Source organism: Salvelinus namaycush, chromosome 3 (genome assembly GCF_016432855.1).
Source record: "Salvelinus namaycush isolate Seneca chromosome 3, SaNama_1.0, whole genome shotgun sequence".
Lineage (NCBI taxonomy): Eukaryota > Metazoa > Chordata > Actinopteri > Salmoniformes > Salmonidae > Salvelinus > Salvelinus namaycush.
The window spans coordinates 51,572,963-51,599,884 of record NC_052309.1 but is presented as its reverse complement, the minus strand read 5'-3'; the positions used below and the strand labels follow the sequence as shown (position 1 = coordinate 51,599,884).

The following is a 26,922-nucleotide window of genomic DNA, read 5'->3' as shown; positions in this document are numbered from 1 at the left end:
ACGGACTGTAACAGCCACTGATTTGTGAGCATTTTGAATTAGTAAACTCTGAGATGTTTGTTCAGGGCATGTATGTCTAGAATGGGGCGTAAACCCCGTCCCTTTTCGGTACCAGGAAATTCCTCCCTTAATACCGGTCCTGAGGCCGGGAGAACAGTCAACTTCATGACACCGCAAACAAATAGGGTACGTACAACAATTTGTACCACAATGTTATGGTTTGCATTACCCAGGGCGACACTGTGCATGCGAGCAGGCAACGAGTCTCCCGTAAAGGGCCATCTGAGGGGGTATGACGTCTGTCGTGGACAGGTAGAAATAGGTTATTTTTGTATCTTTAAAAAAAATCTCCACCACTCTTTACAACCTTGTGTCTGAATGTGGAGGAGGGACATGCTTTATTGAACTCACATGAAGAATTACACAACACTCTTGAAACCCGAAAACAATGGGGTTGAAACAATGTGTTTAGGCGCATATGTTTGCCTGAAGCCCGGTCCACTCTGGATTTGGAGGCATCATGACGTACCCCAATTGACCGTGCTGTTGTCACCACGGGTGTTTGGGGCAGATGGCAAGGCAGGACCTGACCCCGTGCCACCCCGTGCCACCCCGCATCCCTGAGCTACGTATGCGGGGGCTGTCTCCTTCCCAGTGAGGTTGCAGGTCCCTCTCTCACCTCGCCCCTGGGTGCGGGGCAAACTGGCGTTGCGGATGGGAACCAGGCCTGTCTGACCTGGTGCTGACCCGAACCCAGGGACAGCCCGCTAAGCCGACAGAGCTCCACTTGCCGACCTTCCAGAAGCTGCCCCACCGGCATCCCCAAAGTACCTCAGAGGAAGAAAAGCATGCAACCCCTCTTCCTGCTTCTTTTTGGCCTCAAACTGTGCCAGCATAGCCTCCATGGCCAAGCTTAACAACCCCGTGGGAGATATTGGCTCATCGATATACATCTGTCTGTTCCTCTATGGCACCTGCGAAAGCATCACAAAAGATGACGTTGTGCCACCACAGTAGTTGCCATGCTTTTCCCAAGCGCCAGAACGGTGCACCGGGAAATGCGTAGAATGAAGTCAGCCGTAACGCGGATCTCATCCAGGAGCTCTGCGTGGGGCTCTCCTGTGGCCAAGGCCATGCCGAGCTCCTACAGCAACTCGGTCTGGTAGACCTGAAGCGTAGTGACAGACAACAGGGACCGGGCAGCCACCCCTCCTGTACTATACACCTTCTCCAGCTGAGCAGCCGAAAAGCAACTGTGCTTGTTAGGGAGCGTAGGATTCGCATTAGCAATGCCCTGGTGTGTGTACCAGCCCTGTCCCTTTCATCCTTTCCAGAAGGGGGCACACCCATGCAGCAACAGCTTAGCTGAATGTAGGTTGGACCAGGTTGTTGTCAATTCTTCGATGAAATCCAGAAACAGGGGTAGGTGGTGTTTGACTTTGGTCACCTCCAAACGCATAGCTACCCTGCAACGCAGTTCTATGAACGATGCATTGTAAACTATGTTTTCCCCTGTGACTCCCGTAGAGTGAGGAGGTGGCTGTCTCAGAACCAAGTCCTCTTCCTCATCCGAGAAACTCCCGGAGCCGTCCAGAGACACCAAGTCGTCATCCGAACCTGGGCTTTGTATGTAACCAACTGTCTCACTATCCCCCTGTTGGGATGCTAATTCCATCTGTTCCGACCACAGCCCCAAGTCTCTCTCCTCTTCCGGCACCTCAGTCCAAGCCGAGGTAACTGCATTTGGGAAAGGAAAATCGCCATCGGCAACTCCAAGCTTCCTCAAGAATGCTACATGTCTTTCCAGGGAGTTTGTCCGCACGTACGTGGCAATGCGCACACTGACTGGTTCGAGCGAGGGCCGCCTGAGCGTGTTCCAAGCCAAGACAAACTACACATAAATCGTGAGTATCTTTCAGAGAAATACTATAACCGCATGACTGGGGTCATGATCTCCACCACAAACCCGGTGTAGCCACCGTCGTTTCGGTTGCTTTCTTAGCCATCTTACTCATTGCGCTAGCAAATAGTTTGTGATTAGGAAACTAATGAGAACAAGTACAAACTTCAGCACAAAACGTCCAGCGGGTGAGCAGGCTATAACACTATGCAACAGTTTAGACAGTCTCATTTTCCAATTGTTTGTTTTCGTAGCGTGACTCGTTCCTGTTCACACCGAGGTGAAGAGAGGAATAATTGAAGGAATTAAACCGAGCCTCACGCTTATCACCTGTGGAAGGCAGGTTCCCAGCGTGGCATGGATTTTATTGGCCTTGTCAGGCTTGATTGTAGAACCTTCAAGCGAAGTCGCGAGAGTGCTACTCTCCATAGTATGTTGTACCGAAAGTTGACTGACTGAAAGGGAAACATGCATGTGCGTTTAGAAAAATTATGACATTGTCAAAACAAAAGGGGGGGGGGGGAATTTGTACACCACATCAAGTGTCATTATTAAAAGAAACCTCTCTTTCAATTCTACTTGTTTTCAAATGTACTTGTTTTCATACATATTTTCCATACTTTTTGTAATGATTCATGAAGTCTATTTAATTATTTTCAAAAGGCACATATATGGTTCTTGGATGCATCCACTATTTATATCTACAGTACAACAAGTACACTGAGCGTACAAAACATTCAGAACACCTGCTCTTTCCATGACATAAACTCACTAGATTAATCCAGGTGAAAGCTATAATCCCTTATTGATGTCACTTGTTAAATCCACTTCAATCAGAGTAGATGAAGGGGAGGAGACAGGTTAAATAAGTATTTTTAAGCCTTGAGACAATTGAGACATGGATTGTGTACGTGTGCCATTCAGAGGGTGAACGGGCAAGTCAAACGATTTATATAAGTGCCTTTGAACGGGGTATGGTAGTAGGAGCCAGGCGCACCGGTTTGTGTCAAGAACTGCAACGCTGCTGGGTTTTTCACGCTCAACAGTTTCCTGAATGTATCAAGAATGGTCCACCACCCAAAGGACATCCAGCCAAGTTGACACAACTGTGGGAAGTATTGGAGTCAACATGGGCCAGCATCCCTGTGGAATGCTTTGGACACCTTGTAGAGTCCACACCCTGATGAATTGAGGCTATTCTGAGGGCAAAAGTTTGTTTCTCAAGGTAAGGGACACATGGAGCTAGGGTTAGGGTTATGTTTGAGGTTAGCATTACAGCTGTAATAATAACGGCAAACCCTAACCCTAAAAGGGTATAGCAATGGCCCTACAGCTGTAATGCTAAGCACAAACCTAACTCTAACCATAACCCGCCCATAGGTCTCCCCCACCCCAGCTCCCAATTCCACCTTGTTCATACAGTGGATTGATGGGATGGATGCATGTTTTCCTGTATATTTGCACCCTCTTGTGGTGTTTAGTGAAACAGATTTTGGTATTGATGGCCAGATTAAACAGGTGGAAAATACAGCCCTTTAATATAACGTACATACAGACAGATAAAAACATAGGCTAACACTTTCAATGCACTAGATTTATATTTGATGATGGACAGATCATTGCCTTTCTCATCAGATTATCTTTTCCATTAATTGTGGCGTAGGGGCTATAGCTGGATATACAAAACAGATGGCTTGGGACGTGGACCTATCTTGACATTAAATCACTTTTGATGTCTCAAAACATGCGTCGAATTTGGACTTTGAAGTGCAATAATGTCCCTTTTTACGGTCTTGCACTTTAGTCCTTCTTTACCTAGCCTATATAGCCTCTAGTGGATAGACTATTATGCAGAGGGAGAGACACAGACACGGCACAGTTCTAACTTTAAGTCTCTAGGTGGCGATAAAGACTAAAAAAATACATCTGAATGCGGTTTGTGGTCCTTTTTAAGTCACGCATAACAAATGTGCGATTTCGTTCAAAAATCCCTCTAGCTGCGCCAGATGCAAGCATAAAGTGAGGAGGCAGTGTTTGGAATTGGGTTCTGGGTTGCTTACGGAGCCTGCTAGTCTCTGCAGGGATCGGGCTGTCTAGTTTCCTGCATCAGCATCGCTGAGTTTTGATTGCAACTACGCCCGGTCTGTCTTCACGCATCTGCTCCTTGCATCCTGTCTTTGATATAACAAAACAGCAGACGAAGAAACGAAAAGGACTTATACAAGTGCGTCCATCGTAAGTAGATGTTTTTGTTTGAGATCTTTTGTTTTTGGCCGATAAGAATGGCGAAGTAGGCTAGGCTACTGCAGGTGCATCCCTATGCACAGTTAGCCTATGAACGAACATAGGATTTATTTTGACGCCTGCTCTATGGCAGGCGTCAAAATATTTAATATTTAATATATCCAATATTTAGGAAATTAAAACGGGGTTTCAGAGCGTTTTATTAGACTGTAAAAAAGTATTATAAAGGTAAAGTTTAAATCCAATGAATGTAATGTCCAAAGAAAAAACATTGATTTGCGTGCTCATTAGATGTTTTATTGTTTGATAAATTAGACATGTACAATTAACTAACAGTGTCTGTCATATTTACAGCATCTGCTTGAGAAGTGCACTATTTTCTATTGGTAAAGATGGTTAAACTGGGGAGTAATCTACAAGACAAAGGCGCTAAACCGGTCAGTGTGGAGGATGGCTTCCAAAACGTGCCGCTCATCACCCCTCTGGATGTCGGTAATCTCCAGTATGGAGCCCCAGACAAGGTAAAATGGACTGTCTGTCTGCTGAGATTTCCTCTGATTCACACACACTCCTTGATTTATGGCCAAAGCCATAACAAATAAAACAGCAAACCCATCTCTTTGTCATCTCAATTGCCCTGTTGCCTCCTTTGTTTAAAGCCCTGATTAAAGAAGCCCTTTTTGGTTTATAACTGGGATGCACATCATCCATTCTAGGAAACCAGCAAACATGTCATCCCTAATTTACTTTGACAAGGGGTTTTATTTTTGAACCAGACTGCTGCATCTTATTACACAGAATGATTAATGAATTGACTAAAGCCATATAACAGTTTCGACTATTACAGTTCCAGCGCTGCCTCGCTGAACTGAATATGTTAATATGATTGATATGAGTGATGATAGTTTAATAATGCACATAATTTAATCTTACTTTGAAGTGATTTTCAATCAAAACAGCTCCATATGATCAAAGTAGTTAAAAAAAAAAATATTCCATAGGAGTGAAGGACAGGTCCTTTGTTGTGTTATCACAAGGCCCACAGTACCTGCTGGAGTCATTTCATGCATGTTTTACTTCAGGAGTGAATGCTGATATGCTGAAATGATGCTCCTCTGTGATTTATTTGTCAGCTCCCAGCTTATCGTAAGGCTTGTGTTTGGCTTATTTGATCAGCAGCACAGAAGAACCCATGGCCCCATGCAGGCCGAACCCGTCACTCTGTAGTAAACATTAAGGGAAGAACCCTGACACCTTTGCAGAGTGGTGCTTCAGCCCTTGTCTTGGATTCTGCTGTCTTAACCATGCCTGCCCGAGGAGGAATTGGAGCACCATCCAGGATTTTCAATGGGTTGATACATGTTTGTTTTTAAAGATATACCATGCAGAGGGTCAGATAAGTACATATCTTGTGGTTGTTTGGAGATGGAGTTGTTGAAGTGGACTAGGGGCCATGCCAGTAGATTTCCCCAAGGTGGTTGGATAAATAGAAAAAATGTAAAGACTCTATTTGGCATACAGCCTTGGTAAATACCAAAGATTTTGTTTTTTAATGCGGAATTATTGACATTTGAAACAGTACAGTTAAGGCTCAATTCATGATGTGTTTACAGTGGCCCTGTGTTTTCTGAAGAGGGCAAATTACATGGCTCAAGAAACACAAGGAAATCAGATGGTTTGAATGGGCTACTTGGTTTGTCGTCTTTGAATATATGAAGAGTAGACCTCACTAGCTCCTTTTATCTCTGGTTCTAACATGCAACCTTTGTCCTGATCTTGTCCACATTCTGATTGTGCCAACATTTTTAGACAAGTGTAGACAATCAAAAGACACATTGTGATCAGATCATCCTGCCCACCTCCGCAGGTAGTCAGGCAGGCATTGTGTCTGGATATCTTACAAGTGTAGATGGATCTGGACAGTAAAAACATTTTAATCATCATTATTCCACCCTCTAAAATCATTGACCTATGGCATCAATATGTGTCAAAATAAATATTATGAAAGAATGTCAAATAACTTGCATATAGGGAGGGATGCGGATAAGATGGCAAACATACAATGTTTAGACGCATGTCTGAAAATGTGGCCACAATCATAATGTGAACAAGATCAGGACACATTTGAACCGGGTATAAATTAGGCTACAGTCTCCAGATTCCACTCAAAGAACGGTCATTCTTGCATCCAGTTCATCCCTGTCAGAGATTGAGAGGTGGTCCATGCAGGCTCTCAGAGCTCTGGGGTCAGTGGTGTGAGTAGAGTGGGCACAGGGCGGTTTCGTTGGGCTACAGATAAGGCATAGCTGTGGGAACAGTTCACATTCTGCTTTACGCAGATTCTATTTTCACCCTCATGTAAAATGCCTCCCAAGCCTGAGGTGATGCTAGAGTACCATGTTTTCTCAGAGGTTCTTGGCTGTATGAAAATAATGTCCCTGTATTACCTTTAAACATTTCTCAGATGAATGTATAAAAATATGTTTGAAATAGATGAAAAGGAAAGTCAACCATTACTCCTCCTCCGAATATTAGAGAGAGGCCTGGTATAGAGGGTATTTACACATTCTACCTTCAAAAATAACACTGTGGGAGGAGTTGTCAGTGAGCTACAGATGCTTTTATCGTTCTAAACACTGCTGGCTGTGGGACCAGGGCTACTGGGCAGCAGTGAGACAAACGTGCCTGATAAACACAATCCTCAGTAGGCCAGTGCTGAGGGATTGGGGAGGAATTAGCCTTGATCCCATCTGGACGGCAGGGGATGCGCCTAAAGGGGCACCAATATCTTGATTGGATGGACAGTGATTTCAGGGAAACTAGCAGAGCTTGACTATAAATAGTTGACCTGCGGAGTGTAGTGGAGAGTGGTACATGCAGCACTTTGAATAAATCATTTTCTTAAGAATTCAGGCTCCAGGCCGGGCCTTTTTATTGCACTTCTTTCAAGAACAAGCTGCTGTTTGCCAAAGTGAACTGGATGACTTATCACTTGGCCCAGAGATCTGAGAGCCTGTTGGATGAGGGATGCCATGTTGTTACGTGTACAGTATAAATTAGTCAATATATAACTGCAGTGCTTTTTAGCAAAGCGAACACATCAAAACATCAACAAGAATATAGCATATGTAAAGAGCATATTTGGGTGCTTTGTATCTTGGTATTCTTCCTTTGGAGTTTCCATTTCACCTCGTCACTCCTGGTAGCAGTGATGCAGTGATTCATGTGCATTATTCAGACAAGAAGTCATGGGATACGTCCCAAATGGCAGCCTATTCCTTATTTGGTGCACTACTTTTGACCAAGCCCTATCCCTAAGACTGCTAAATAGTTTGTTACATAGTCCGGGCAGCTATTGGTTAATCCTCTGCATTGACCTTTTATTTATTTATTTAAGTTTTTAACCCCTTTTCTCCCCAATTTTTGTGGTATCCAATCGCTAGTAATTACTATCTTGTCTCATCGCTACAACTCCCATACGGGCTCGGGAGAGACGAAGGTCGAAAGCCACGCGTCCTCCGAAGCACAACCCAACCAAGCCGCACTGCTTCTTAACACAGCGCGCCTCCAACCCGGAAGCCAGCCGCACCAATGTGTCGGAGGAAACACTGTGCACCTGGCCCCCTTGGTTAGCGCGCACTGCGCCCGGCCCGCCACAGGAGTCGCTGGAGCGCAATGAGACAAGGATATCCCTACCGGCCAAACCCTCCCTTCCTTTTTTGCACTAACTTTTTTGACTCATCACATCAATGGGTTGATACTCCCTGACGAAGGCCATGCAGCCGAAACGTGTCGGTTTATAAAACTTTGTTTCTATTGAACATGCCATACTAATAAAGGCATTTTAATTAATTATATGAAGAGTGCCTTGGTCCTCCTTTCTTTTTGATGACCAATTTACCCCTTTTACCAAAGAGCACCTTCTGTCTACCAAAATGTACTATTGTGTACCTTAGTAGCGCTTCCCTTCCTCCTCTTTCTATGGGTTGATACACGCCTCTGAATGTTTTTTAAAGATATACCATGCAGAGGGTCAGATAAGTACATATTTTGTGGTTGTTTGGAGATGGAGTTGTTGAAGTGGACTAGGGGCCATGCCAGTAGATTTCTCCAAGGTGGTTGGATAAATAGAAAAATGTAAAGACTATTTGGCATACAGCCTTGGTAAATACCAAAGATTTTGTTTTTTAATGCGGAATTATTGACATTTGGTACAGTTAAGGCTCAATTCATGAGGTGTTTACAGTGGCCCTGTGTTTTCTGAAGAGGGCAAATTACATGGCTCAAGAAACACAAGGAAATCAGATGATTTGAATGGGCTACTTGGTTTGTCATCTTTGAATATATGAAGAGTAGACCTCACTAGCTCCTTTTATACCTGGTTCGAACATGCAACCTTTGTCCTGATCTTGTCCACATTCTGATTGTGCCAACATTTTTAGACAAGTGTAGACAATCAAAAGATACATTGTGATCAGGTAGTCAGGCAGGCATTGTGTCTGGATATCACTGGGGCCAAGCTCCCTGCCATCCAGGACCTCTATACCAGGCGGTATCAGAGGATGACCCAGCCACCCAAGTCATAGACTATTCTCTCTGCTACCGCATGGCAAGCGGTACCGTTGCACCAAGTCTGGAACCAACAGGACCCTGAACAGCTTCTACCCCCCCAAGCCATAAGACTGCTAAATAGTTTGTTACATAGTCCGGGCAGCTATTGGTTAACCCTCTGCATTGACCTTTTTTGCACTAACTTTTTTTGACACATCACATACGCATCTGCTACTGTTTATTATCTATCCCGTTGCTTAGTCACTTTATCCCTACCTACAGTGTCTTCTGGAAGTAATCAGACCCCTTGACCTTTTCCACATTTTGTTAGGTTACAGCCTTATTCTAAAATTGATTAAGTTGTTTTTTTTCCCCCTCATCGATCTACACACAATACCCCATTATGGCAAAGCAAAACCAGTTTTTTAGACATTTTTGCTAATGTATAAAAAAAAAAGAAAAAAAAAAAGAAGACATTTACATAAGTATTCAGACCCTTTATTCAGTTCTTTGTTGAAGCACCTTTGGCATCGATTACAGCCTCGAGACTTCTTGCTTGGCACACCTGTATTTCTAATGTGTCCGGAACTTGTCCACATTATGATTGTGGCCACATTTTCAGACATGCGTCTTCTCTACAGATTCTCTCAAGCTCTGTCAGGTTGGATGGGGAACATTTCTGCATAGCTATTTTCAGGTCTCTCCAGAGATGTTCGATCGGGTTCAAGTCCGGGCTCTGGTTGGGCCACTCAAGGACATTCAGAGACTTGTCCCGAGGCCACTCCTGCGTTGTCTTGGCTGTGTGCTTAGGGTTGTTGTCCTGTTGGAAAGTGAACCTTCACCCCGGTCTGAGGTCCTGCGTGCTCTGGAGCAGGTTTTCATCAAGGATCTCTCTGTGCTCCGCTCTGTTAGTCTTTGCCTCGATCCTGACTAGCCTCCCAGTCCCTCCCTCTGAAAAACATCCACACAGCATGATGCTGCCACCACCATGCTTCACCGTAGGGATGGTGCCAGGTTTCCCCCAAACGTGTGTGCGGCAGATGGTTATCCTTCTGGAAGGTTATCCCATCTCCACAGAGGAACTCTGAATCTCTGTCAGAGTGATCTCCCCCGATTGCTCAGTTTGACTGGGCAGCCAGCTTTAGGAAGAGTCTTGGTGGTTCCAAACTTCTTCTATTTAAGAATGATGAAGGCCACTGTGTTCTTGGGAACCTTCAATGCTGCAGAAACGTTTTGGTACCCTTCCCCAGATCTGTGCCTCAACACAATCCTGTCTCGGAGCTCTACGGACAATTCCTTTGACCTCATGGCTTCGTTTTTGTTTTGACATGCACTGTCAACTGTGGGACCGTATATGGACATGTATGTGCCTTTTCCAAATCATGTCCAATCATTTGTTGTACATCTCAAAGATTATCAATGGAAACAGGATGCACCTGAGCTCAATTTTGAGTCTCATAGCAAAGGGTCTGAATACATCTGTAAATAAGCAATTTTTTAATTAATAAAACAATGGGGGGAAAAAAGGTCTGAACCTGTTTTTTGCTTTGTCATTAGGGGCTGTTGTGTGTAGATTTAGAATGAGGCTGTAACGAGTGGTGATTTTAACATGTAAATATTGGTGGGGCAAATTTAAAAAAATAAAAGTGGGATGCATGCCAGCAAAGCTACTACACAACACAAAACAATGCATTAATTGCACTATAACGGTGACTAACGGTTACATAAAACTGTCCCAACAGCAGACCAAACCTCTTACCACTGCTACATCTGGCTACCAGCGGAGCCTTGTCTGGCAGCAAAACAGTTAATTCAGCCTCATATACTGCCTTTAAAAAAAAATATGGCTGACTTGCTTAATCAAATGTGGTTTCTAATGAGGGGATGACAAGCGGATAAAAGGCAATCTGTAATTTCAATTAAGACATTAATGAGCGAGCTAGGACGGACGTAGTCAATATAACTATTTGTTTAGCACTTTTGAAATGTACAGCGACAGAATTCAGAACATGGGCCGTTCTTACAGTGTTCTCCCTGTACATCAAATGTACACCAAGTCAGAACCGTAGGATAAATAAAGGGGCATATAAGCAGACAATGAAAGCTCTTAAAATCTTTGATTACATTTCTCTAAAACAGGTTATAGGCTACACCAAGTCAGAACAGTAGGCAAAATTAAGAGGGGTAAATAGACCAAATTATTAGGGTGAGGCACATGAACTACTAAAATCTTACTACACAACACACTTAATATTACTTTCATAGCTAAAGTATACATATCCCCCTGGCATATTACATCATTTATACAGCAGCATACAATCCATTTTTGAACTCACCTTGTTGTGCTGTGCTCACTTGAACAGGAAGATGGGTGCAGCGGTCCTTCGTGGGCAAATTTTGTCATCAAAGTCTGGCATTCTCTGGATTTATGGTGCTTTCAAAACAACTGGGAACTTGAAAAAAACAAGGTTGAATAATGATGTCGTTGATCTTCAGGTCATGGCTCTAGAAAGAGGCCGGATTTACAATTCTGAGTTGGATGACCGTTCAAAACGTATTTTCCGACTTCCCAGTTGTCTTGAACTTACTGAAGTCAAGTTTTCGCAGTTCCGAGTTAAGTTGTTTTGCGCACGGCACAAATCATGCTTCATTGACAGCATGGCCAATGTTGAATGTTAATCATTTTAAACTTGAAAAAGAGCCCCTTAATCCCAGATTTGGAACCACACAGCCACTGTCACTGATTCCTTCCAAATCACTCATTGTTGAATTTGCGATTTCCAACTCGTTGTGTAATGTTTATGTCCAATGGCCGTTGAGCACCGATGCGTTTTATCTATAATTTCTCTTCATATGACAAGGATTAAAAAGGATTTGCCAGTAGATTGTCGACTTGATTCATGATGATGACTGCTAGCTAAGATTTTCAAAGTATGATGTTGACATGATCAGCCCAATCAAAGCTACTGTACATATAACGTGATTTAACGTCATTCTATCTGTGGCCAATGACCCTGAGCCTTCTTGGATTGGCTCTTCTAATGTAACTCTATAGCAGCACCCAAGGGGCTCGAATTTTCGATGTCTCCCCTTAGACTTGGCGGTGACGTAGTATCCCTATGAGTGACAGAACACTGAGCCAATCACGGCGCAACGCTCCGTATTTTCTGCTGGCTTGCCCCACCACCACAGAAAGCACTGAAATTGTCTGAAACACTTGCATTTTGGAGCTGCCTTACTCAAGAAAACAAAAAAAGAGACCGTGTTTGAATGCGGCTTTATTAACTCAATGATACAGTTGAAGTCGGAAGTTTACATACAGTTAGGTTGGAGTCATTAAAACTCGTTTTTCAATCACTCCACAAATTTCTGGTTAACAAACTATAGTTTTGGCAAGTCGGTTCTACTTTGTGCATGACACAAGTAATTTTTCCAACAACTGTTTACAGACAGATTATTTAATTTATAATTCACTGTATCACAATTCCAGTGGGTCAGAAGTTTACATACGCTAAGTTGACTGTGTCTTTAAAAAGCTTGGAAAATTCCAGAAAATGATGTCATGCTTTAGAAGCTTCTGATAGGCTAATTGACATCTTTTGAGTCAATTGGAGGTGTATTTGTGGATGTATTTCAAGGCCTACCTTCAAACTCAGTTCCTCTTTGCTTGACATCATGGGAAAATCAAAAGAAATCAGCCAAGACCTCAGAAAAGAAATTGAAGACCTCCACAAGTCTGGTTCATCCTTGGGAGCAATTTCCAAATGCTTGAAGGTACCACGTTCATCTGTACAAACAATAGTACGCAAGTATAAACACCATGGGACCTTGCAGCCGACATACCGCTCAGGAAGGAGTCGCGTTCTGTCTCCTAGAGATGAACGTACTCTGGTGCGAAAGGTGCAAATCAATCCCAGAACATCAGCAAAGGACCTTATGAAGATGCTGGAGGAAACAAGTACAAAAGTATCTATATCCACAGTAAAACGAGTCCTATATCAACATAACCTGAAAGGGCGCTCAGCAAGGAAGAAGCCACTGCTCCAAAACCGCTATAAAAAAGCCAGACTATGGTTTGCAACTGCACACGGGGACAAAGATCGTACTTTTTGGAGAAATGTCCTCTGGTATGATGAAACAAATATAGAACTGTTTGGCCATAATGACCATCGTTATGTTTGGAGGAAAAAGGGGGAGGCTTGCAAGCCGAAGAACACCATCCCAACCATGAAGCACAGGAGTGGCAGTATCATGTTGTGGCGGTGCTTTGCTGCAGGAGGGACTGGTGCACTTCACAAAATAGATGGCACCATGAGGGAGGAAAGTTATGTGGATATATTGAAGCAACATCTCAAGACAGGAAGTTAAAGCTTGGTCGCAAATGGGTCTTCCAAATGGACAATGACCCCAAGCATACTTCCAAAGTTGTGGCAAAATGGCTTAAGGACAACAAAGTCAAGGTATTGGAGTGGCTATCAGAAAGCCCTGACCTCAATCCTATAGAAAATTTGTGGGCAGAACTGAAAGCATGTGTGAGCAAGGAGGCCTGAAAAAGAAATGAACGAAATAAAAGCTGAAATAAATCATTCTCTCTACTATTATTCTGACATTTCACATTCTTAAAATAAAGTGGTGATCCTAACTGACCTGAGACAGGGAATTTTTACCAGGATTAAATGTCAGGAATTGTGAAAAACTGAGTTTAAATGTATTTGGCTAAGGTGTATGTAAACTTCCGACTTCAACTGTATATACTTATTTTACATTGTTTGCAAACTGATATGTGGCAGACATTAATGCCAAAATAACATGCAAAACAGGCAAGCTCACCCAAAAATATTTATACACTACTGGTCAAAAGTTTTAGAACACCTACTCATACGAGGGTTTCTCTTTATTTTTACTATTTTATACATTGTAGAATAGCATCAGCATCAACTTCCGGTAGACAGGCGAAGTGCTAGTACGCTCAACTGAAAGGGATACCGTTCATTTACAGTATAATAAAAGTATATAGAAGGTAGTATATATTCATTATGTATGTAGTATACAATGTGTTAGTATGGGTATTCGAACACAGCTCTTGTCTTTTTATGGGGCCCACGTCATAAGAACTATATTCAAAAGTTTGTTTTATTGTGTGTAGCAATGTCACAGAACATTTTCTTTAATTGAGACAAAGCGTTTTCATTGTTAAAATAGGCCTATGATTTTTTTTTTCTCCAAAAAATGAATACTCTTGCAAGTATTCAAATACTAATGTCCGTTTGGATATTTGAATAACCGTGCCCATCCTTTTATTATTAGCCATTTTGATCCATGTAAATCATAATTCAAATACAGTCCCTTTTGATTATATGACTCAGGAGAAGCTCCTAGTACTTCCATTGCCTAGAATTACCTACCTGGGAAACTGCAGGTCCTCACCCGAGTGTAGCCTACACATTGCTTTTATCTATGAATGAGAAATGAAATGACAGTGGTAATGATAACAGGGTCTCTCAAATAATAAAGGGGCGCATGGAGAGAAAAATGGGTGCAGACAGCCTGGTAATTCAGGGGGAAAATTAAATGTCAAAGTGATCGGGAGGGAGTCGGAGGCTGTAATTGCAGTAGCCGAGTCTCTTCTTGGAGACTTCAGGATAATATAATGCCATTCATTCCAGATTGTGAGGTGGAGAGAGGAGCTACCAGGGGTTTGTGGAAGGCGCAATTATTTTGGAAATGTATTCCTTGATCCATCATTACTGGAAGTGCTAGCGTCACTCAGTTCCTGTGATTTTTGTCAAGTTAGAGAGGCTCAGGTGAATAGTGTCTAATAGCTGAGAGAAACAGTACAGTGACCTGTAGAAGTGATAAGGAACCAGCAGTACAAACTGCTGAATTCATCAGTCATTTACCGCATAGTACTTTCTGCCGACACCTTGGGTGTGACATTCATACAAGCAGCTAAATGAGGCTCACACTTGCACATTTTGTATCTCTCTCTCTCCCCCTCTGTATTTTGACTGCAATTCTGAGGCAATTTCAGTGAAGAATAGCAGAGTGACATTACTAGGACAGCCCCTTGCTTACCCAGCTCTCTGTTCTTCTACATCATGTTAAAAGAGAGTTGATTTGGTTCTGATTGGCGGGCATCATACGGGACAGTGCCTAAAATAGCCACCCCCTGACAGTTGCTTGGCAGAGGTTTTAGTTTTTCTCTCTGCCTTTGCCCTTAACACAGTGATGACGTAACAGTAAGACTTTGTGGTATGATGGCTTATGGCTGTGTCTAACTGAAGTTCAGCCAACCCATTAGTGATAATGTGCTGTGTCACTGTAACCGACTATTGTTGTCCTCTCCCTGCAGGTGGTGGTGAAGACACGGACTGAGTACCAAACGGACCAGAAGAAAACCAAGCTGAAGGTGCCCAAGGTGGAGGAGTTCACTATCAGCTTCACTGATGGAGTATCAGAGAGAATCAAGGTACTAGGAAAGTTTATTTCTTAATTCACTGAGACATACCAACTATTCCCTCAGCGCTAAGATGTGCTAAACAGCTACGTTGTTGCCGGAGGAGGCTGGTGGGAGGAGCTATAGGAGGATGGGCTCATTGTAATGTCTGGAATGGAATTCATGGAACGGCATCCAACACATCAACCATATGGAAACCACATGTTTGACTCAGTTCCATGAATTCCATTCCAGCCATTACAATGAGCCCATCCTCCTATAGCTCCTCCCATCAGCCCCCCCTGGTTGCGGCTAGCGTTTTCAGTATTATAATTTTGGTCCTAAGCACATAACTCCTCATCAGGAACGATGGTTATCTTTGGGAAAGCGTCAACTTCATTGGATCCGGATGTTAGTTTAATTTCTTAGGTGCTCTACGGGAAACAAAATGGTAATGTGGTTGTCATGGTAACCAGACCTCATGCATAAACTCATGAGAATCTCTAATACTTGAGCTAGCAAGCTTGTACTGAACGCCTGTATGAATATTACAGTGTGCGATCCACAGCACCTGAGTAAATTCTGGCTGTGTCGTCTGAATTTCTCACATTATTTACATACAAATTAGATATCCAGAATGATATTCAAACCAAGATGCACTACTATCTTACCCAGAGCAGCTCTGTCTCGAACAGCCCTTCAGACCAGAGCATAGAGTGAAATGGATTGACCTCATCCGTAATTAACACACCCTCTGCTTTGATGAGTGTCAATAGCAGTGGTCATTGTCCCCTCCACACCTCAAATCAAAGAGATGCAATTCCTTATACAGTCAATGAGAGTGAGGGCTATAACCATTTGGTACTGTTACATTTTGATGGAAGAGCGGGTTCTGCAGAGTGTTTGACTATAATTCATGTGAGATGGAGGAAGGAGAGCAGAGAGAGGGGAAGTTTGGCTTTGCCGTTAAAGGTCATTTGAGGAGCCAGCAGAGAGGAGAGAGATTAAGATATTCAACACAAACAGAGGCTGTGAAGCTTGTCTGAGTGGGGTTGCGACTGACTGAGAGGCGGATATCTTCTGCCTTGCTCCCTCCGTGGCAGAGTGGAGAGGCTTGATCGACCATGCCTGGCCTTCCCTCCCACACCGGCAGATGAGACGGAGACATATGACCCGGAAACAAGGAGGGCCCTCCCTTGCAGACTGCAAGGCGCAGTGAGCTATCAACTTCTGTTGGGTGGAAGGGAATTCAAATGAGACTTTTTTTTACTCAGCCTGATTTGTGCGCTGTAGGGACTTTTGGGGGGGCTGCCTGCCTTGCGTGACTGATGGACCTGGCCCAGCGCTGACTGAGGAGAGAAAGACGGATCTGTGTAGAAAGCTCGCACATCCCCTCTCCAAAGCCGTGCAGATTGTGTTGATGGATGAAGTTCTCCGTGCGATTGCTCCCTGATGAGCGCGGCCAAATTCCCCCTAGTTACTTTATCCGGGAAACAGGGGAGGAACGTTCTCCCTCATTAAACACACAAAATAAATGAAGACGGAGGTCTCTTGGTATCTGATGCAGCAAAGCGGAACATATTAACATATCATGTTGAAATAAAAGGGGGAATTAGAAGGACTCAATTAAAGTGGGGAGGCGGATTGAGGGATGGATGGATGAGTGGGTGGATGGATGGATAGGTGGACGGGGTTTAAGCCGGCTGCTGGGGCTCGGAGGGCAGGTTATGGCTCTCTCTTTCCTTTCCAGGCAGGGTGTTTGACACACACACAACCTGCCAAGTAGAGCACGCAGCAGCAGCCACGTCCAGAGTCCTGCCCACACCATACAACCAGAGAGACTCATCCAAAGCAATTATCCTATAATTATCTTCTGAGGAAATCTAAATCTGAGGATAAAAAGGCCTGTCGCAAGTAATGCTCCACTCCACCGAAGTGTTAGTGTTCTAACAGGTTGGAGATCACGGATGTTCTACAAACAGCCATGTGACCTACACAGTTGTTTCAGTTGGATGAGTAATGCTGCCATACAGAATGTTCAGTGTGTGATTATTTTGTGCTAGTCATTTTTTGTTAGGCACGCACACATGCGCGCACACACACACACGCGCACACAACGGAAAATTGGTTCATCTGTAACAATAGCTAGGCTCTCCCCATGTGCACATGAGGAGAGAGAAAATGACGTGAAAGTGCAGAGATCTGAGCTGAGATGCCTCCCTCTCTGTCAAGGGACTCGTCCTCTAGAGAAGCAGGCAGGCTGCAGAATGAGAATGAGGGACAGGCGCTGGCTGGGTGTCTCGGCTTGCAGAGAAATCTCCACATATTCAACAATACTGCTAGTTTAGACCCCGATGCTGTTTCGTCTGCCATTTTATCAGTGGACACAGAGAGAGATGGAGTAGAGAGTCGGGATACAATGCGAAGCGGCGCAATTTTAAAAAACTGTTTGTGTGGGTGTTCTCTTTATTAAGAGACAACGTACACTCACCGGTCAGTTTATTAGGTACACTCATCTAGTACCGGGTCGTACACTCCTTTGCCTCCAGAACAGCCTGAATTCTTTGGCATGTGTTCTACAAGGGGTTGGAAACGTTCGTTGCTCAATTGGTATCAAGGGACCTAATGTGTGCCAGGAAAACATTACACCACCGCCACCAGCCTGTACCGTTGACACCAGGCAGGATGGGTCCATGGACTCATGCTGCTTACTCCAAATCCTGACTCTGCCATCAGCATGACGCAACAGGAACCGGGATACGTCGGACTAGGCAATGTTTTCCCACTCAATTGCCCTAGTGTTGGTGATCGCATGTCCACTGGAGCTGCTTCTTCTTGTTTTTAGTTTATAGGAGTGGAACCCGGTGTGATCGTCTGCTGCAATATCCCATCCAGGAAAAGGATTGGCGAGTTGTGCGTTCCGAGATGCCGTTCTGCACACCACTGTTGTGCTGCTCTGTTATTTGTCTGTTTGTGGCCCGCCTGTTAGCTTGCACAATTCTTGCCATTCTCCTTCGACCTCTCTCATCAACAAGCTGTTTCCGCCCACAGGACTGCTGCTGACTGGATGTTTTTAGTTTGTCGCACCATTCTTGGTAAACCCTAGACACTGTCATGCGTGAAAAGCCCTGAGTTACTGGATCCGGCACGCCTGACACTGACGATGATACCACGCTCAAGGTCGCTTAGGTCACTTGTTTTGCTAATTCTAACTGAATGCCTTGATGTTTGTCTGCCTGCTTTATATAGCAAGTCACGGCCACGTAACTCAACGTGGTGGTGGACCTAATTAACTGCCCAGTGAGTGTATGTTTTGGATTGTGAGACATCACATTGATTTACATGGATTCTCTGTGGAACTCTAAATATGTTACAAAGAAATGTATCATTTCCATGTAGAGGCTGTTACGTACGCCTCTTGGAGGAGGGAACGCAACTCCCTGCTACAACTCAACTCCCCGGGGAGTGAAAAAAGGTATGTGATTATAGGTGCGGGTAAGGATGACAGAGAATATAACAGTTTACAGGGAATTTATTCTTCCTTCACACGGTAAGGTGGGGAAAAGGGGCTGGACGGAACCAAAGCAAAGAAAGTAAAAGTTCCTCTCCTACCTACCCACTGGTTACCTATTCTTAGCATAACCTGGCGCGCTAACCAAAATACAGGGGGTGGTCCGCCCGGGGCTTACCTAGTGTGCATAGACATAGTAAATACTACGGGTATTAACACTCCCAAGGTGCCTTCCCCAGGAACAAATTAAACTAAATAATTCACCAAACTTAGTGAACAATTTGAATAAACCAAAAACACTAGGTACTATGGTATACCTCTACAGGAGCGGCTACAAACCACTTTCAACAAATGTACCAGACCAACACAGGACATACAAAGAAGCTCTCTCTCCTAACAAAGGAAAACTGGCTTTTCAAGCTGCAGAAGGAGTCGGTAATCGCAGACAGCTGTATCCCCTGACGAGAGGGTGGGGTCAGAGCTCCAATTAGTGATGGGCTGATCAATCAGCTGCTTTGGAATCCAGGAAGCCATTTCCTGAAATACGCACATACATATACACAAACTCACAACAACACAGACACTGGGGAATGTAAACAGAGGCTATTCTCCCTGTATTCAGACAGCCCTTCAGACTGACAATAAATAATGCACTAGTTCACAGCATCCCCAACGAGCATATTTACTTTAACATGCTTTCCTCAGCTCTGCCACACAACTGAGGCATGTCAATGGCCAGTATGGATCAGCCTTTGATACAGTCAGTCCTCCAGTCAGTAGCTGTGTTGTGGCCTCTGGCCAGCGGCAACCACCAGTCCTTTACAATTCTGTCAGTCTGTCACTTGCGCCGTAGGAGGGCTGCAGACCAGCGAGTAAATACAAACACTCACCCTCTGACCCACCCACCCTGGAGCCATGGAAACACTGCCAGGTCCTAGTGGTAGCCAATTAGAGACACCTTCATGGTGAACGCTGGCCATTGATTGGATCAACATGGCATTGCATGGGGAGGTTCAACTTTTAATGGTTATGGCATGAGTGGATAGGAGGCATTGTTTGATAGCTAAGATTGAGCATGTGGAGAAAGTGTTACAATGAATTGCTTTCCCCATTTATTGCCACTCACACATACAAACAGGCTACAGATGGGAAATACGATATGCTAATTTATGACTGCTATTCACTGTTCCATTGGACCAAAAAGAACAACAAAAGACGGTTAGTAGCGTGTGCGCCAAAGGGGCATTTTCTTTTTGTGATTTGTCATTTCAAAAAGGACAGCGTATTTGAGGTGCCATGGGGGACAAGGGCTTTTGTGTGAACAATGCCGGAGATGATTTATAGAGCCAGATGGCTTTTTCTCTGTTCTAACGCTGATTAATCCCACCTCTCAGCTGCCTCCAATACCTCACAATCATTACATCTGAATATAGAGCTAATATTAAATCCAATGGACTTTGTCCCTAATGATTACACATTCTGTATAAAGTTTCAGGAGGAGTTCAATTATCCGTCAACTCTACCAGGTTAACTTTCTGTAATCTGTTTTTCACTCCCTACAGAAGTGATTGGAACATTTGATCTGCCATGATGTGGGAATAGAAAGATGCTCACATTGAGGAGGTAGCATAAAGGTATCTTATTTGTGATCCAAGCAGTCCATGTCAGGGATGCTGTGGTTTGTTTCTGGTTAGTGTGACTGACACTTTCCATAAGCACTGTGCATGTTGTGAGGCCATGATGAAAACAGTGGGACTCTCATTGACTGCTGTGCTCTGTCAGAGCTCTGTCCTCCATCAGACTACGGCATTTGGGGCCCCGGGGCACCTACCTTCAGGGGGCCTCCATTCCTGTCCTGCCAAGGTGAGCTTGGGGATCAATTAGTGGCTCCAGATACAGAACAGGTTTTGTTTTTCTCTCTCTCGCCTCCCCAATTCTCTCTGTGTGTGTTATTACTGTATGACACTTGCTGGGCTCTCTCTCTCTCTCTAGATTTATATCTGTTCATCTTTCTCCTCTACTCTCTCTACTCCTTCTCTCTGTACTGTACATCATTACATTTCGGCCAACTAGCCTGAGGATCCCTTGGCACCGTGGCGGTGGAGCCACTGCCCAGGAGGACCAGCCGTGTTGTTGTGCCGCCGATGATGCTCTCAGACAGTGACTCAGTGGAGTAGGCATTAGGTACTATAAACTAAGCACTAGGTAGCACACAGCCAGGCAGGCAGGGTCCACATAGGGCCATGTGGAACTCTCTTCATCTCCTCATCAAGTTGCTCCTCCTCTCCCTACATCTAGCACATAAGAGGTATGTGTGAGACGCTGGAGACTGAGTGACCCGAAGATACTAATGTCTAAGCGACGTAAAGAGGAGGTTTGAGGACTGTTTAGTTGTTCTTTACCAAGCCCAGGGGGTGTTGTCGGGTAGATTTCTCGAACACATCAGCAATAATATCTCCTCTTTCTCCTCAGCAACTTTGTGTCTCTGACATGCTGCTTATTAGCAAATCCAATTTGTTTTGTTTGCATATCCTCTGAACCTCGTTAGTGGTGTGTTTACTCAGAACAGGTAGATGGCCAGGATTCCACTCATTTAATCGCAAATGTAAAAAATGCCATCACTCGCTTTGAGTGAGTGCCCTGCTGTCAGAAAGAAGATGGGGCTCAGCTCCGGTCTCTGATGTTTACTCCAAGTCCTCTTCTTTGTGCATGTGTGTATTCATAGCACGCCACGACAGTAAGTCTTCCGAGTGTTGTCCCTAATAAAAATTGAGACTGTGTCCCTAAGTTCATAATCTTGAGCCAGGGACTGTCTTTATTAGACATGGCAGTGTGTTCTTTCACACCCTTGAAGTTCGATCACCTGAGAGACCTGTCCTAATTGGGAAACATTATCATAATGAGAAATTAACTCATACTGAACATGACACTGCCACTTATCCATTAGAGAAGGGAAGCATTCTATTGGTATTTGTGTGTAAGCGTTATTGTGTGTTGATCATTATACACATACAGTCAGGTCCATAATTATTGGCACCCTTGATAAAGATGACAAAAAAAACTATAAAATAAATAATACAAATACTGAGCTATATTGTATGCTCAGAAAATTGGGAAATTATATTATTTTATACTTTTAGAATAGAGAAAGAGATTTAGTTTAACAAGTAATACAAAAAAAAATCGAAAAAAGATGGGGGTTATTGTCACCTGTTTTCAATACTCTAGCATCCTCCCCTAGCGAGGATAACGACACTGAGCATTTTTCGAAGAATGTTTTATGACATCGGAGAACAGGACCAGTAGATGCAAGTTATGAGGTACTTTTCTGCATATTCCTCTCTTTTTCAACGGCAAACCCACCACTGGTGTGTGTGACCAAACAGCTCTATTTTCATCTGATCATCTGATCATAGCACTGCCTTGGATTGGAAGCGGTGCTGTGGTCAGATGACATGAAATTAGAGCTCTTTGGCCACGCACACCAGTGGTGGGTTTGGTATTGAAAAACAGAAGCACATGCAGAAAAGTAACTCATACCTACGGTAAAATATTATGGTGGACCTTTTAATGTTATGCAGCTATTTTGCTTACACTCGTCCTGGGGCCGGGCCCTTAAGGTCAATGGCATCATGAACTTTACCAAGTACCTGGACATTTTAGCCCAAAACCTGGTTGCCTCTGCTAGGAGGCTGAAACTTGGCCGCAAGTGGATCTTCCAGCAAAACAATAACCGCGAGCACTAATCAAACCTACAAAATAATCATTTTGCAACGACCATCTCAGTCTCCGGAGTTGAACCCCATTGAAAAACTGTGGTTTGAATTGAAAAGGGCAGTCCATAAGAGCAGATGAAGTATATCGAGGATCTGGAAAGTGTCTGTATGGAGCAATGGTCTAAGATCCCTCCCAATGTGTTTCCCAACTCATAAAACAATTTAGAAAAGGCTCAGTGTCGTTATCCTCGCAAGGGGAGGGTGCTACAGTATTTACATGTTTTTACTTGTTAAACAACATCTCTTTCTCTGAGCAATTGTATGAGTATAAAATAATAATTTCCACATTTCTTGGAGCATACATTATAGCTCAGTATTTGTATACTTTTTTGTATACAGACTTTTTTGCTCATCTTTATTAAGGGTGCCAATAATTATGGACCCGACTGTCGGTATCATAATTGTCATAATGATTGTACTGTACAGATATCTGATTTTGTTGCATTGAAGATGTACGTGCTGCTGTTTAGAGCTGTCCCGAGAGGCAGATGACATCTCAACAAGAGCGAATCTGTTTGTACTTTGTGGTTGTTCTAGACATTGTTACCTCCACAGGATAATCAACCCGCATGGGGACATCCCTTCTCCCGTGGCACGTCTCCTGTGCGACACTCCTCCCTTCGCTTCCTCAGCTACTACAGTACCATGCCCTAGATGGGTATTCCCCTGCAGGTTGCCATGTTGCTCACTCCTCTGAAACCATTTCATAAGAGCATTAGCAGGAAATCTAAGATGATTACATCCAAGGGGGAAAAAAAGACAGTTGTAGTTCCCTCAGTCTTACAAAGCTCCCTCCATTTTAAGAAGTCTTAGACTCAGAGATACCGTTATCTGGTCATTGTCGTGAAAATTGCAGACGAAGATGATTTTCTTCGTGTTATTTATCTTACAACAGAAGGAAATGGTTTATTTTCTATGCCTGGCTCTGTATTGAGCATCGGCTTCAGCAGAATATGAAGATGAAGCACAGACAATGGGTCTTCATTCCTCAATCAGGGACCTATTGATTTACTTATGACTTATCTTCCCATTGTTCTGTCAGCACCACCTGGTGCTAGAGGAAGAAGACCAGATTCTCTCTACCTCTCTCTAGCTTGCTCTCTGCCTCTCACTATCTCTCCCCCTGGAGCGACTGTAAGAGTTTTTGCTCTAACATATGGCTGGAAAAGTGGTCTTGCTGTGAGGGTGGCATTCTAACAGCATACGGGAAGGAGACTGGAATTACAAGGCTGGGCAAGCGTTAGGAAGGAAAGGGAAGATAAAACTGACACTTATATAGCAAAACCATATGTCTGATGGTGACAGAAATGGTGCCGAAGAAACATAGCAGCCATATGCTGACATTTCCCCCTGCATTCGGGAACCTACAATAAATCAAGATTTGAACAGCAACCTATTACACAAAAAGCCACAGAAGATTCAGTGAACTGCTGAACAACATGTGGGGGAGAGGGGATTAGGGGTGATAGACAGAAGGGAGTGAGAAAATGAAAACAAGCAGTTGTTGTGGGGGGGGGGTTAACGGAGTCGTTGAGATGTCCAGCCATCCACAGTATGGGCTCAGATCAGGGAGAGCGACACAATCACGTCTGACTCTTTAATCTGTTTGGATTGTCTTTTTGTTTCCTCAACGTCCTCCATGGCCAGCTGAAGAACACACCCTCTCTGTACTGTACCACTCTGACTGTGTTGTTACTGTAGCACCGTAACACATCCACCCTGCTGCACTCCAGGGATGTTTAGCCAGTGAATAAATCCCACTGCTGCCGGGGGATTATGAGCCTCCGTCTATATGGATTATACTGACGTCAGATTATGACGCCAACAACAACAGCAGTAGAAACATCAACCTTGAGCCTCAGCAGCAGGGCAGAGTAATAAACTAACATCCAGGCAGAGAAACAGTGCTGGCATAGGAGAGGCGAGCAGATGGTCTAATGTCTCGCCTATGTCTGTCTGCACTAACTAGACTAGAGCTGCAATGTTCGGGGCAAAATTGACCTCATTTGATGACGTCCCTCCCTGACCTCATTGAAGAGTTAAGTGCTAAGGGAATGTTCATGTAGGCCCACAATTGGCACAAGGACAAATACACTTTGGCATTGCCACTAGCCGGAAAAAGCTTTAGAAAATGAAACCGTGTGTATTGAATCAAAATACAGATCAAAACAAACAGTGTCATGGCGGTTCAGATACCAGACCCCTGACTATCCCAGTGAAATAATGCCAGCACTTCAAATGGGCCAATTTGATGGCACAGGGTCATCTGTCACTGCACACCAATGTAATCCCCATTACAGTCCAAGCAAGTCCAGGCAAAATAGAGGTCATCCTATTCTCAACTAACCCAGTGCCAGCGTGGAGCACACATCTGACAATAACCACATGAAAAAATACCTCAGTTTACTAAAGAATACTACAGTACTTCCTACAGAATTCTGTAGTATACTGTAGAATAATTACGTGATAATGCCCGAGAAGCCGGTGTTTGGAGGATATATTGGCACGGGTGTTGTTAGGCCCGAGACGAAGTCAACCTTTTTATACAACAGGTTACCAACATGTTCAAATAATGATTAACATATTTTCATAAAAACATGATATTTATTAATTTATTCATACTTTTTCATCCTTCGACAAGATATAATCCTGACACATCTAGGGTTGCTACCCAACCCGGCTGGTCGTTCGTTATATCGGTTCGGTTGCCAGAGAAGCGACCCAGTCGCTCAGTATTTTTGTTCTGTATCTAGGGACGCTAAATGTTCCATTTCCATACTGGCTGGCAACGTTCTTATCCCTTGCTTGCTAGCTAGCCAACTACGGCTAATTTACAGTCACATCAAACATTGCAGCCAGATTAACAGCAAAGTAGCTGCATTTGCGTTTGTTTAAGCTGTATTCTAGTGACATTTATTTGGATACATCCATAACAAAGAGCTAATGATGTGTGATTTCGCCTGGCGCAGAAAATGTGCTCATTCGTCAGGACACTGTTGTTTAGAGGAGCTAGCCAACAACACAGCTAACACAATCACTTCAAACTGAAGCTGGAAAGACTGCAAACTAGCTGCACTTTGTTTCGTTTACCTGTTTTCTATTGATAGTTCTTTGTATATAGCCATAAAAATTATGCTGATTCATGATTTCGACTGGCTGAGAAAAGCTGCTTGCTTATCGTTCTCATCCTGACTCCTGACACATTCATTACTATGGGACAGCTGGAGATCGAATTTGAAAATTGAAACAATGTCGCAAATTTCGGAGAGACATACAGCAAGGTTTATACAAATCTCAGCTGTTGAAAACTAAATGTTAGTCTGAAAGAAATGTGAGATAATGTAAGGATTTGTTTTTATATAGTGGAGATCAAGTTCATAAATTGCCTGGCTGGGATGATGAGACAGTAGATTGCACAGTCAGATGGAACAGAGTAAATAAGCATTTCAACGTCATAGATTTAGCCGGTAGTAATTTGTGGAATAAACACTGACTGGAATGCGGTTTTAACCCATCAGCCTTCAGGATTAGACCCTCCCCTTGTATAGTATACTACACACTGTAGTATCCCTTGATCATGTGTAGTACTTACTATAGAATGTTGTAATATACTCTAGAACAGTGATTCTCAACTGGGGGGTCAAGGATTTGAAGGGGTCGCAGGACTTGTGCAAGAATATATAAAAAAATTATTTTATTTTGAACGGTAACCGCCGCACCTCAACATTTATTTTGAAAGGATACCGCCGCACCGCTTATTGTTGCTGACTTTACACAACGTTACTGCTACACACAGGCATGCGTGCGCTGTACTGCTTATTGTTGCAAAACTTTGCACGTGCAGAACGTCCGCAGTGATGAAATGGCTAGCTACGTTCGGACTCAGAGGGTTTTCGCGCTGCACATACTCAGGTGACCAAAACAATAACGTTCTCGCCCCACACATACCCACTTCAAGCGGAGATTGCTGCGTTTCTTTCAGAAAACATGTCACCTCGGGCTGAACATTTCGATTGAGAGGAGTAGTTCACGAAGGTTGCCTACCTGGTGGATTTTTTTAATAATCTGAATTCGCTCAATGTGTCAAAGCTCGGGACGGGGGCACAATCGATTTGAACAGAGGATGGGGATGCCTTCAAGATGAAGTTTACCGTTTGGGCAAATCCTATTCTAACGGGAGGGTTGACATGTTTCCCCAATGCTGATTTCGAGATTGAGAATCTGATCAACAAAGCGCACAGCGACACACTGAAAAAAAACCTGTTAAACAGCATCTTGTCAAGCTGAAGGGAAAGTTTTGTGAATACTTCCCGGATGAGAACAGGAGACGACTGGATACAGGACCCCTTACTAGTGGGGATGGGAAGCGTCACGTTGCCAAGCAAGACGATCAGCTGGTGGAGCTGTCATTTGAACGTGGACTGAGCATGACACTGAAAATGACACTGCCACAGTTCTGGTGCAGCGTAGTGGGAGAGTATGCTGTTCTCGCCTGTCATGCAAT

General features: G+C 43.8%; 1 protein-coding gene across 1 annotated transcript in view; it reads left to right on the top strand.

The window, feature by feature from the left end:
* Nucleotides 1-4,536: 4,536 nt before the first annotated feature.
* LOC120044405 (neuronal vesicle trafficking-associated protein 2-like) overlaps nt 4,537-26,922 on the top strand; it is a 31,909-nt gene continuing 9,523 nt past the window's right edge. Inside the window, exons 1-2 of the mRNA XM_038989041.1 lie at nt 4,537-4,665; nt 15,048-15,146. Coding sequence (XP_038844969.1) covers nt 4,537-4,665; nt 15,048-15,146 — 228 coding nt within the window. The remainder of the gene's footprint in view (nt 4,666-15,047; nt 15,147-26,922) is intronic.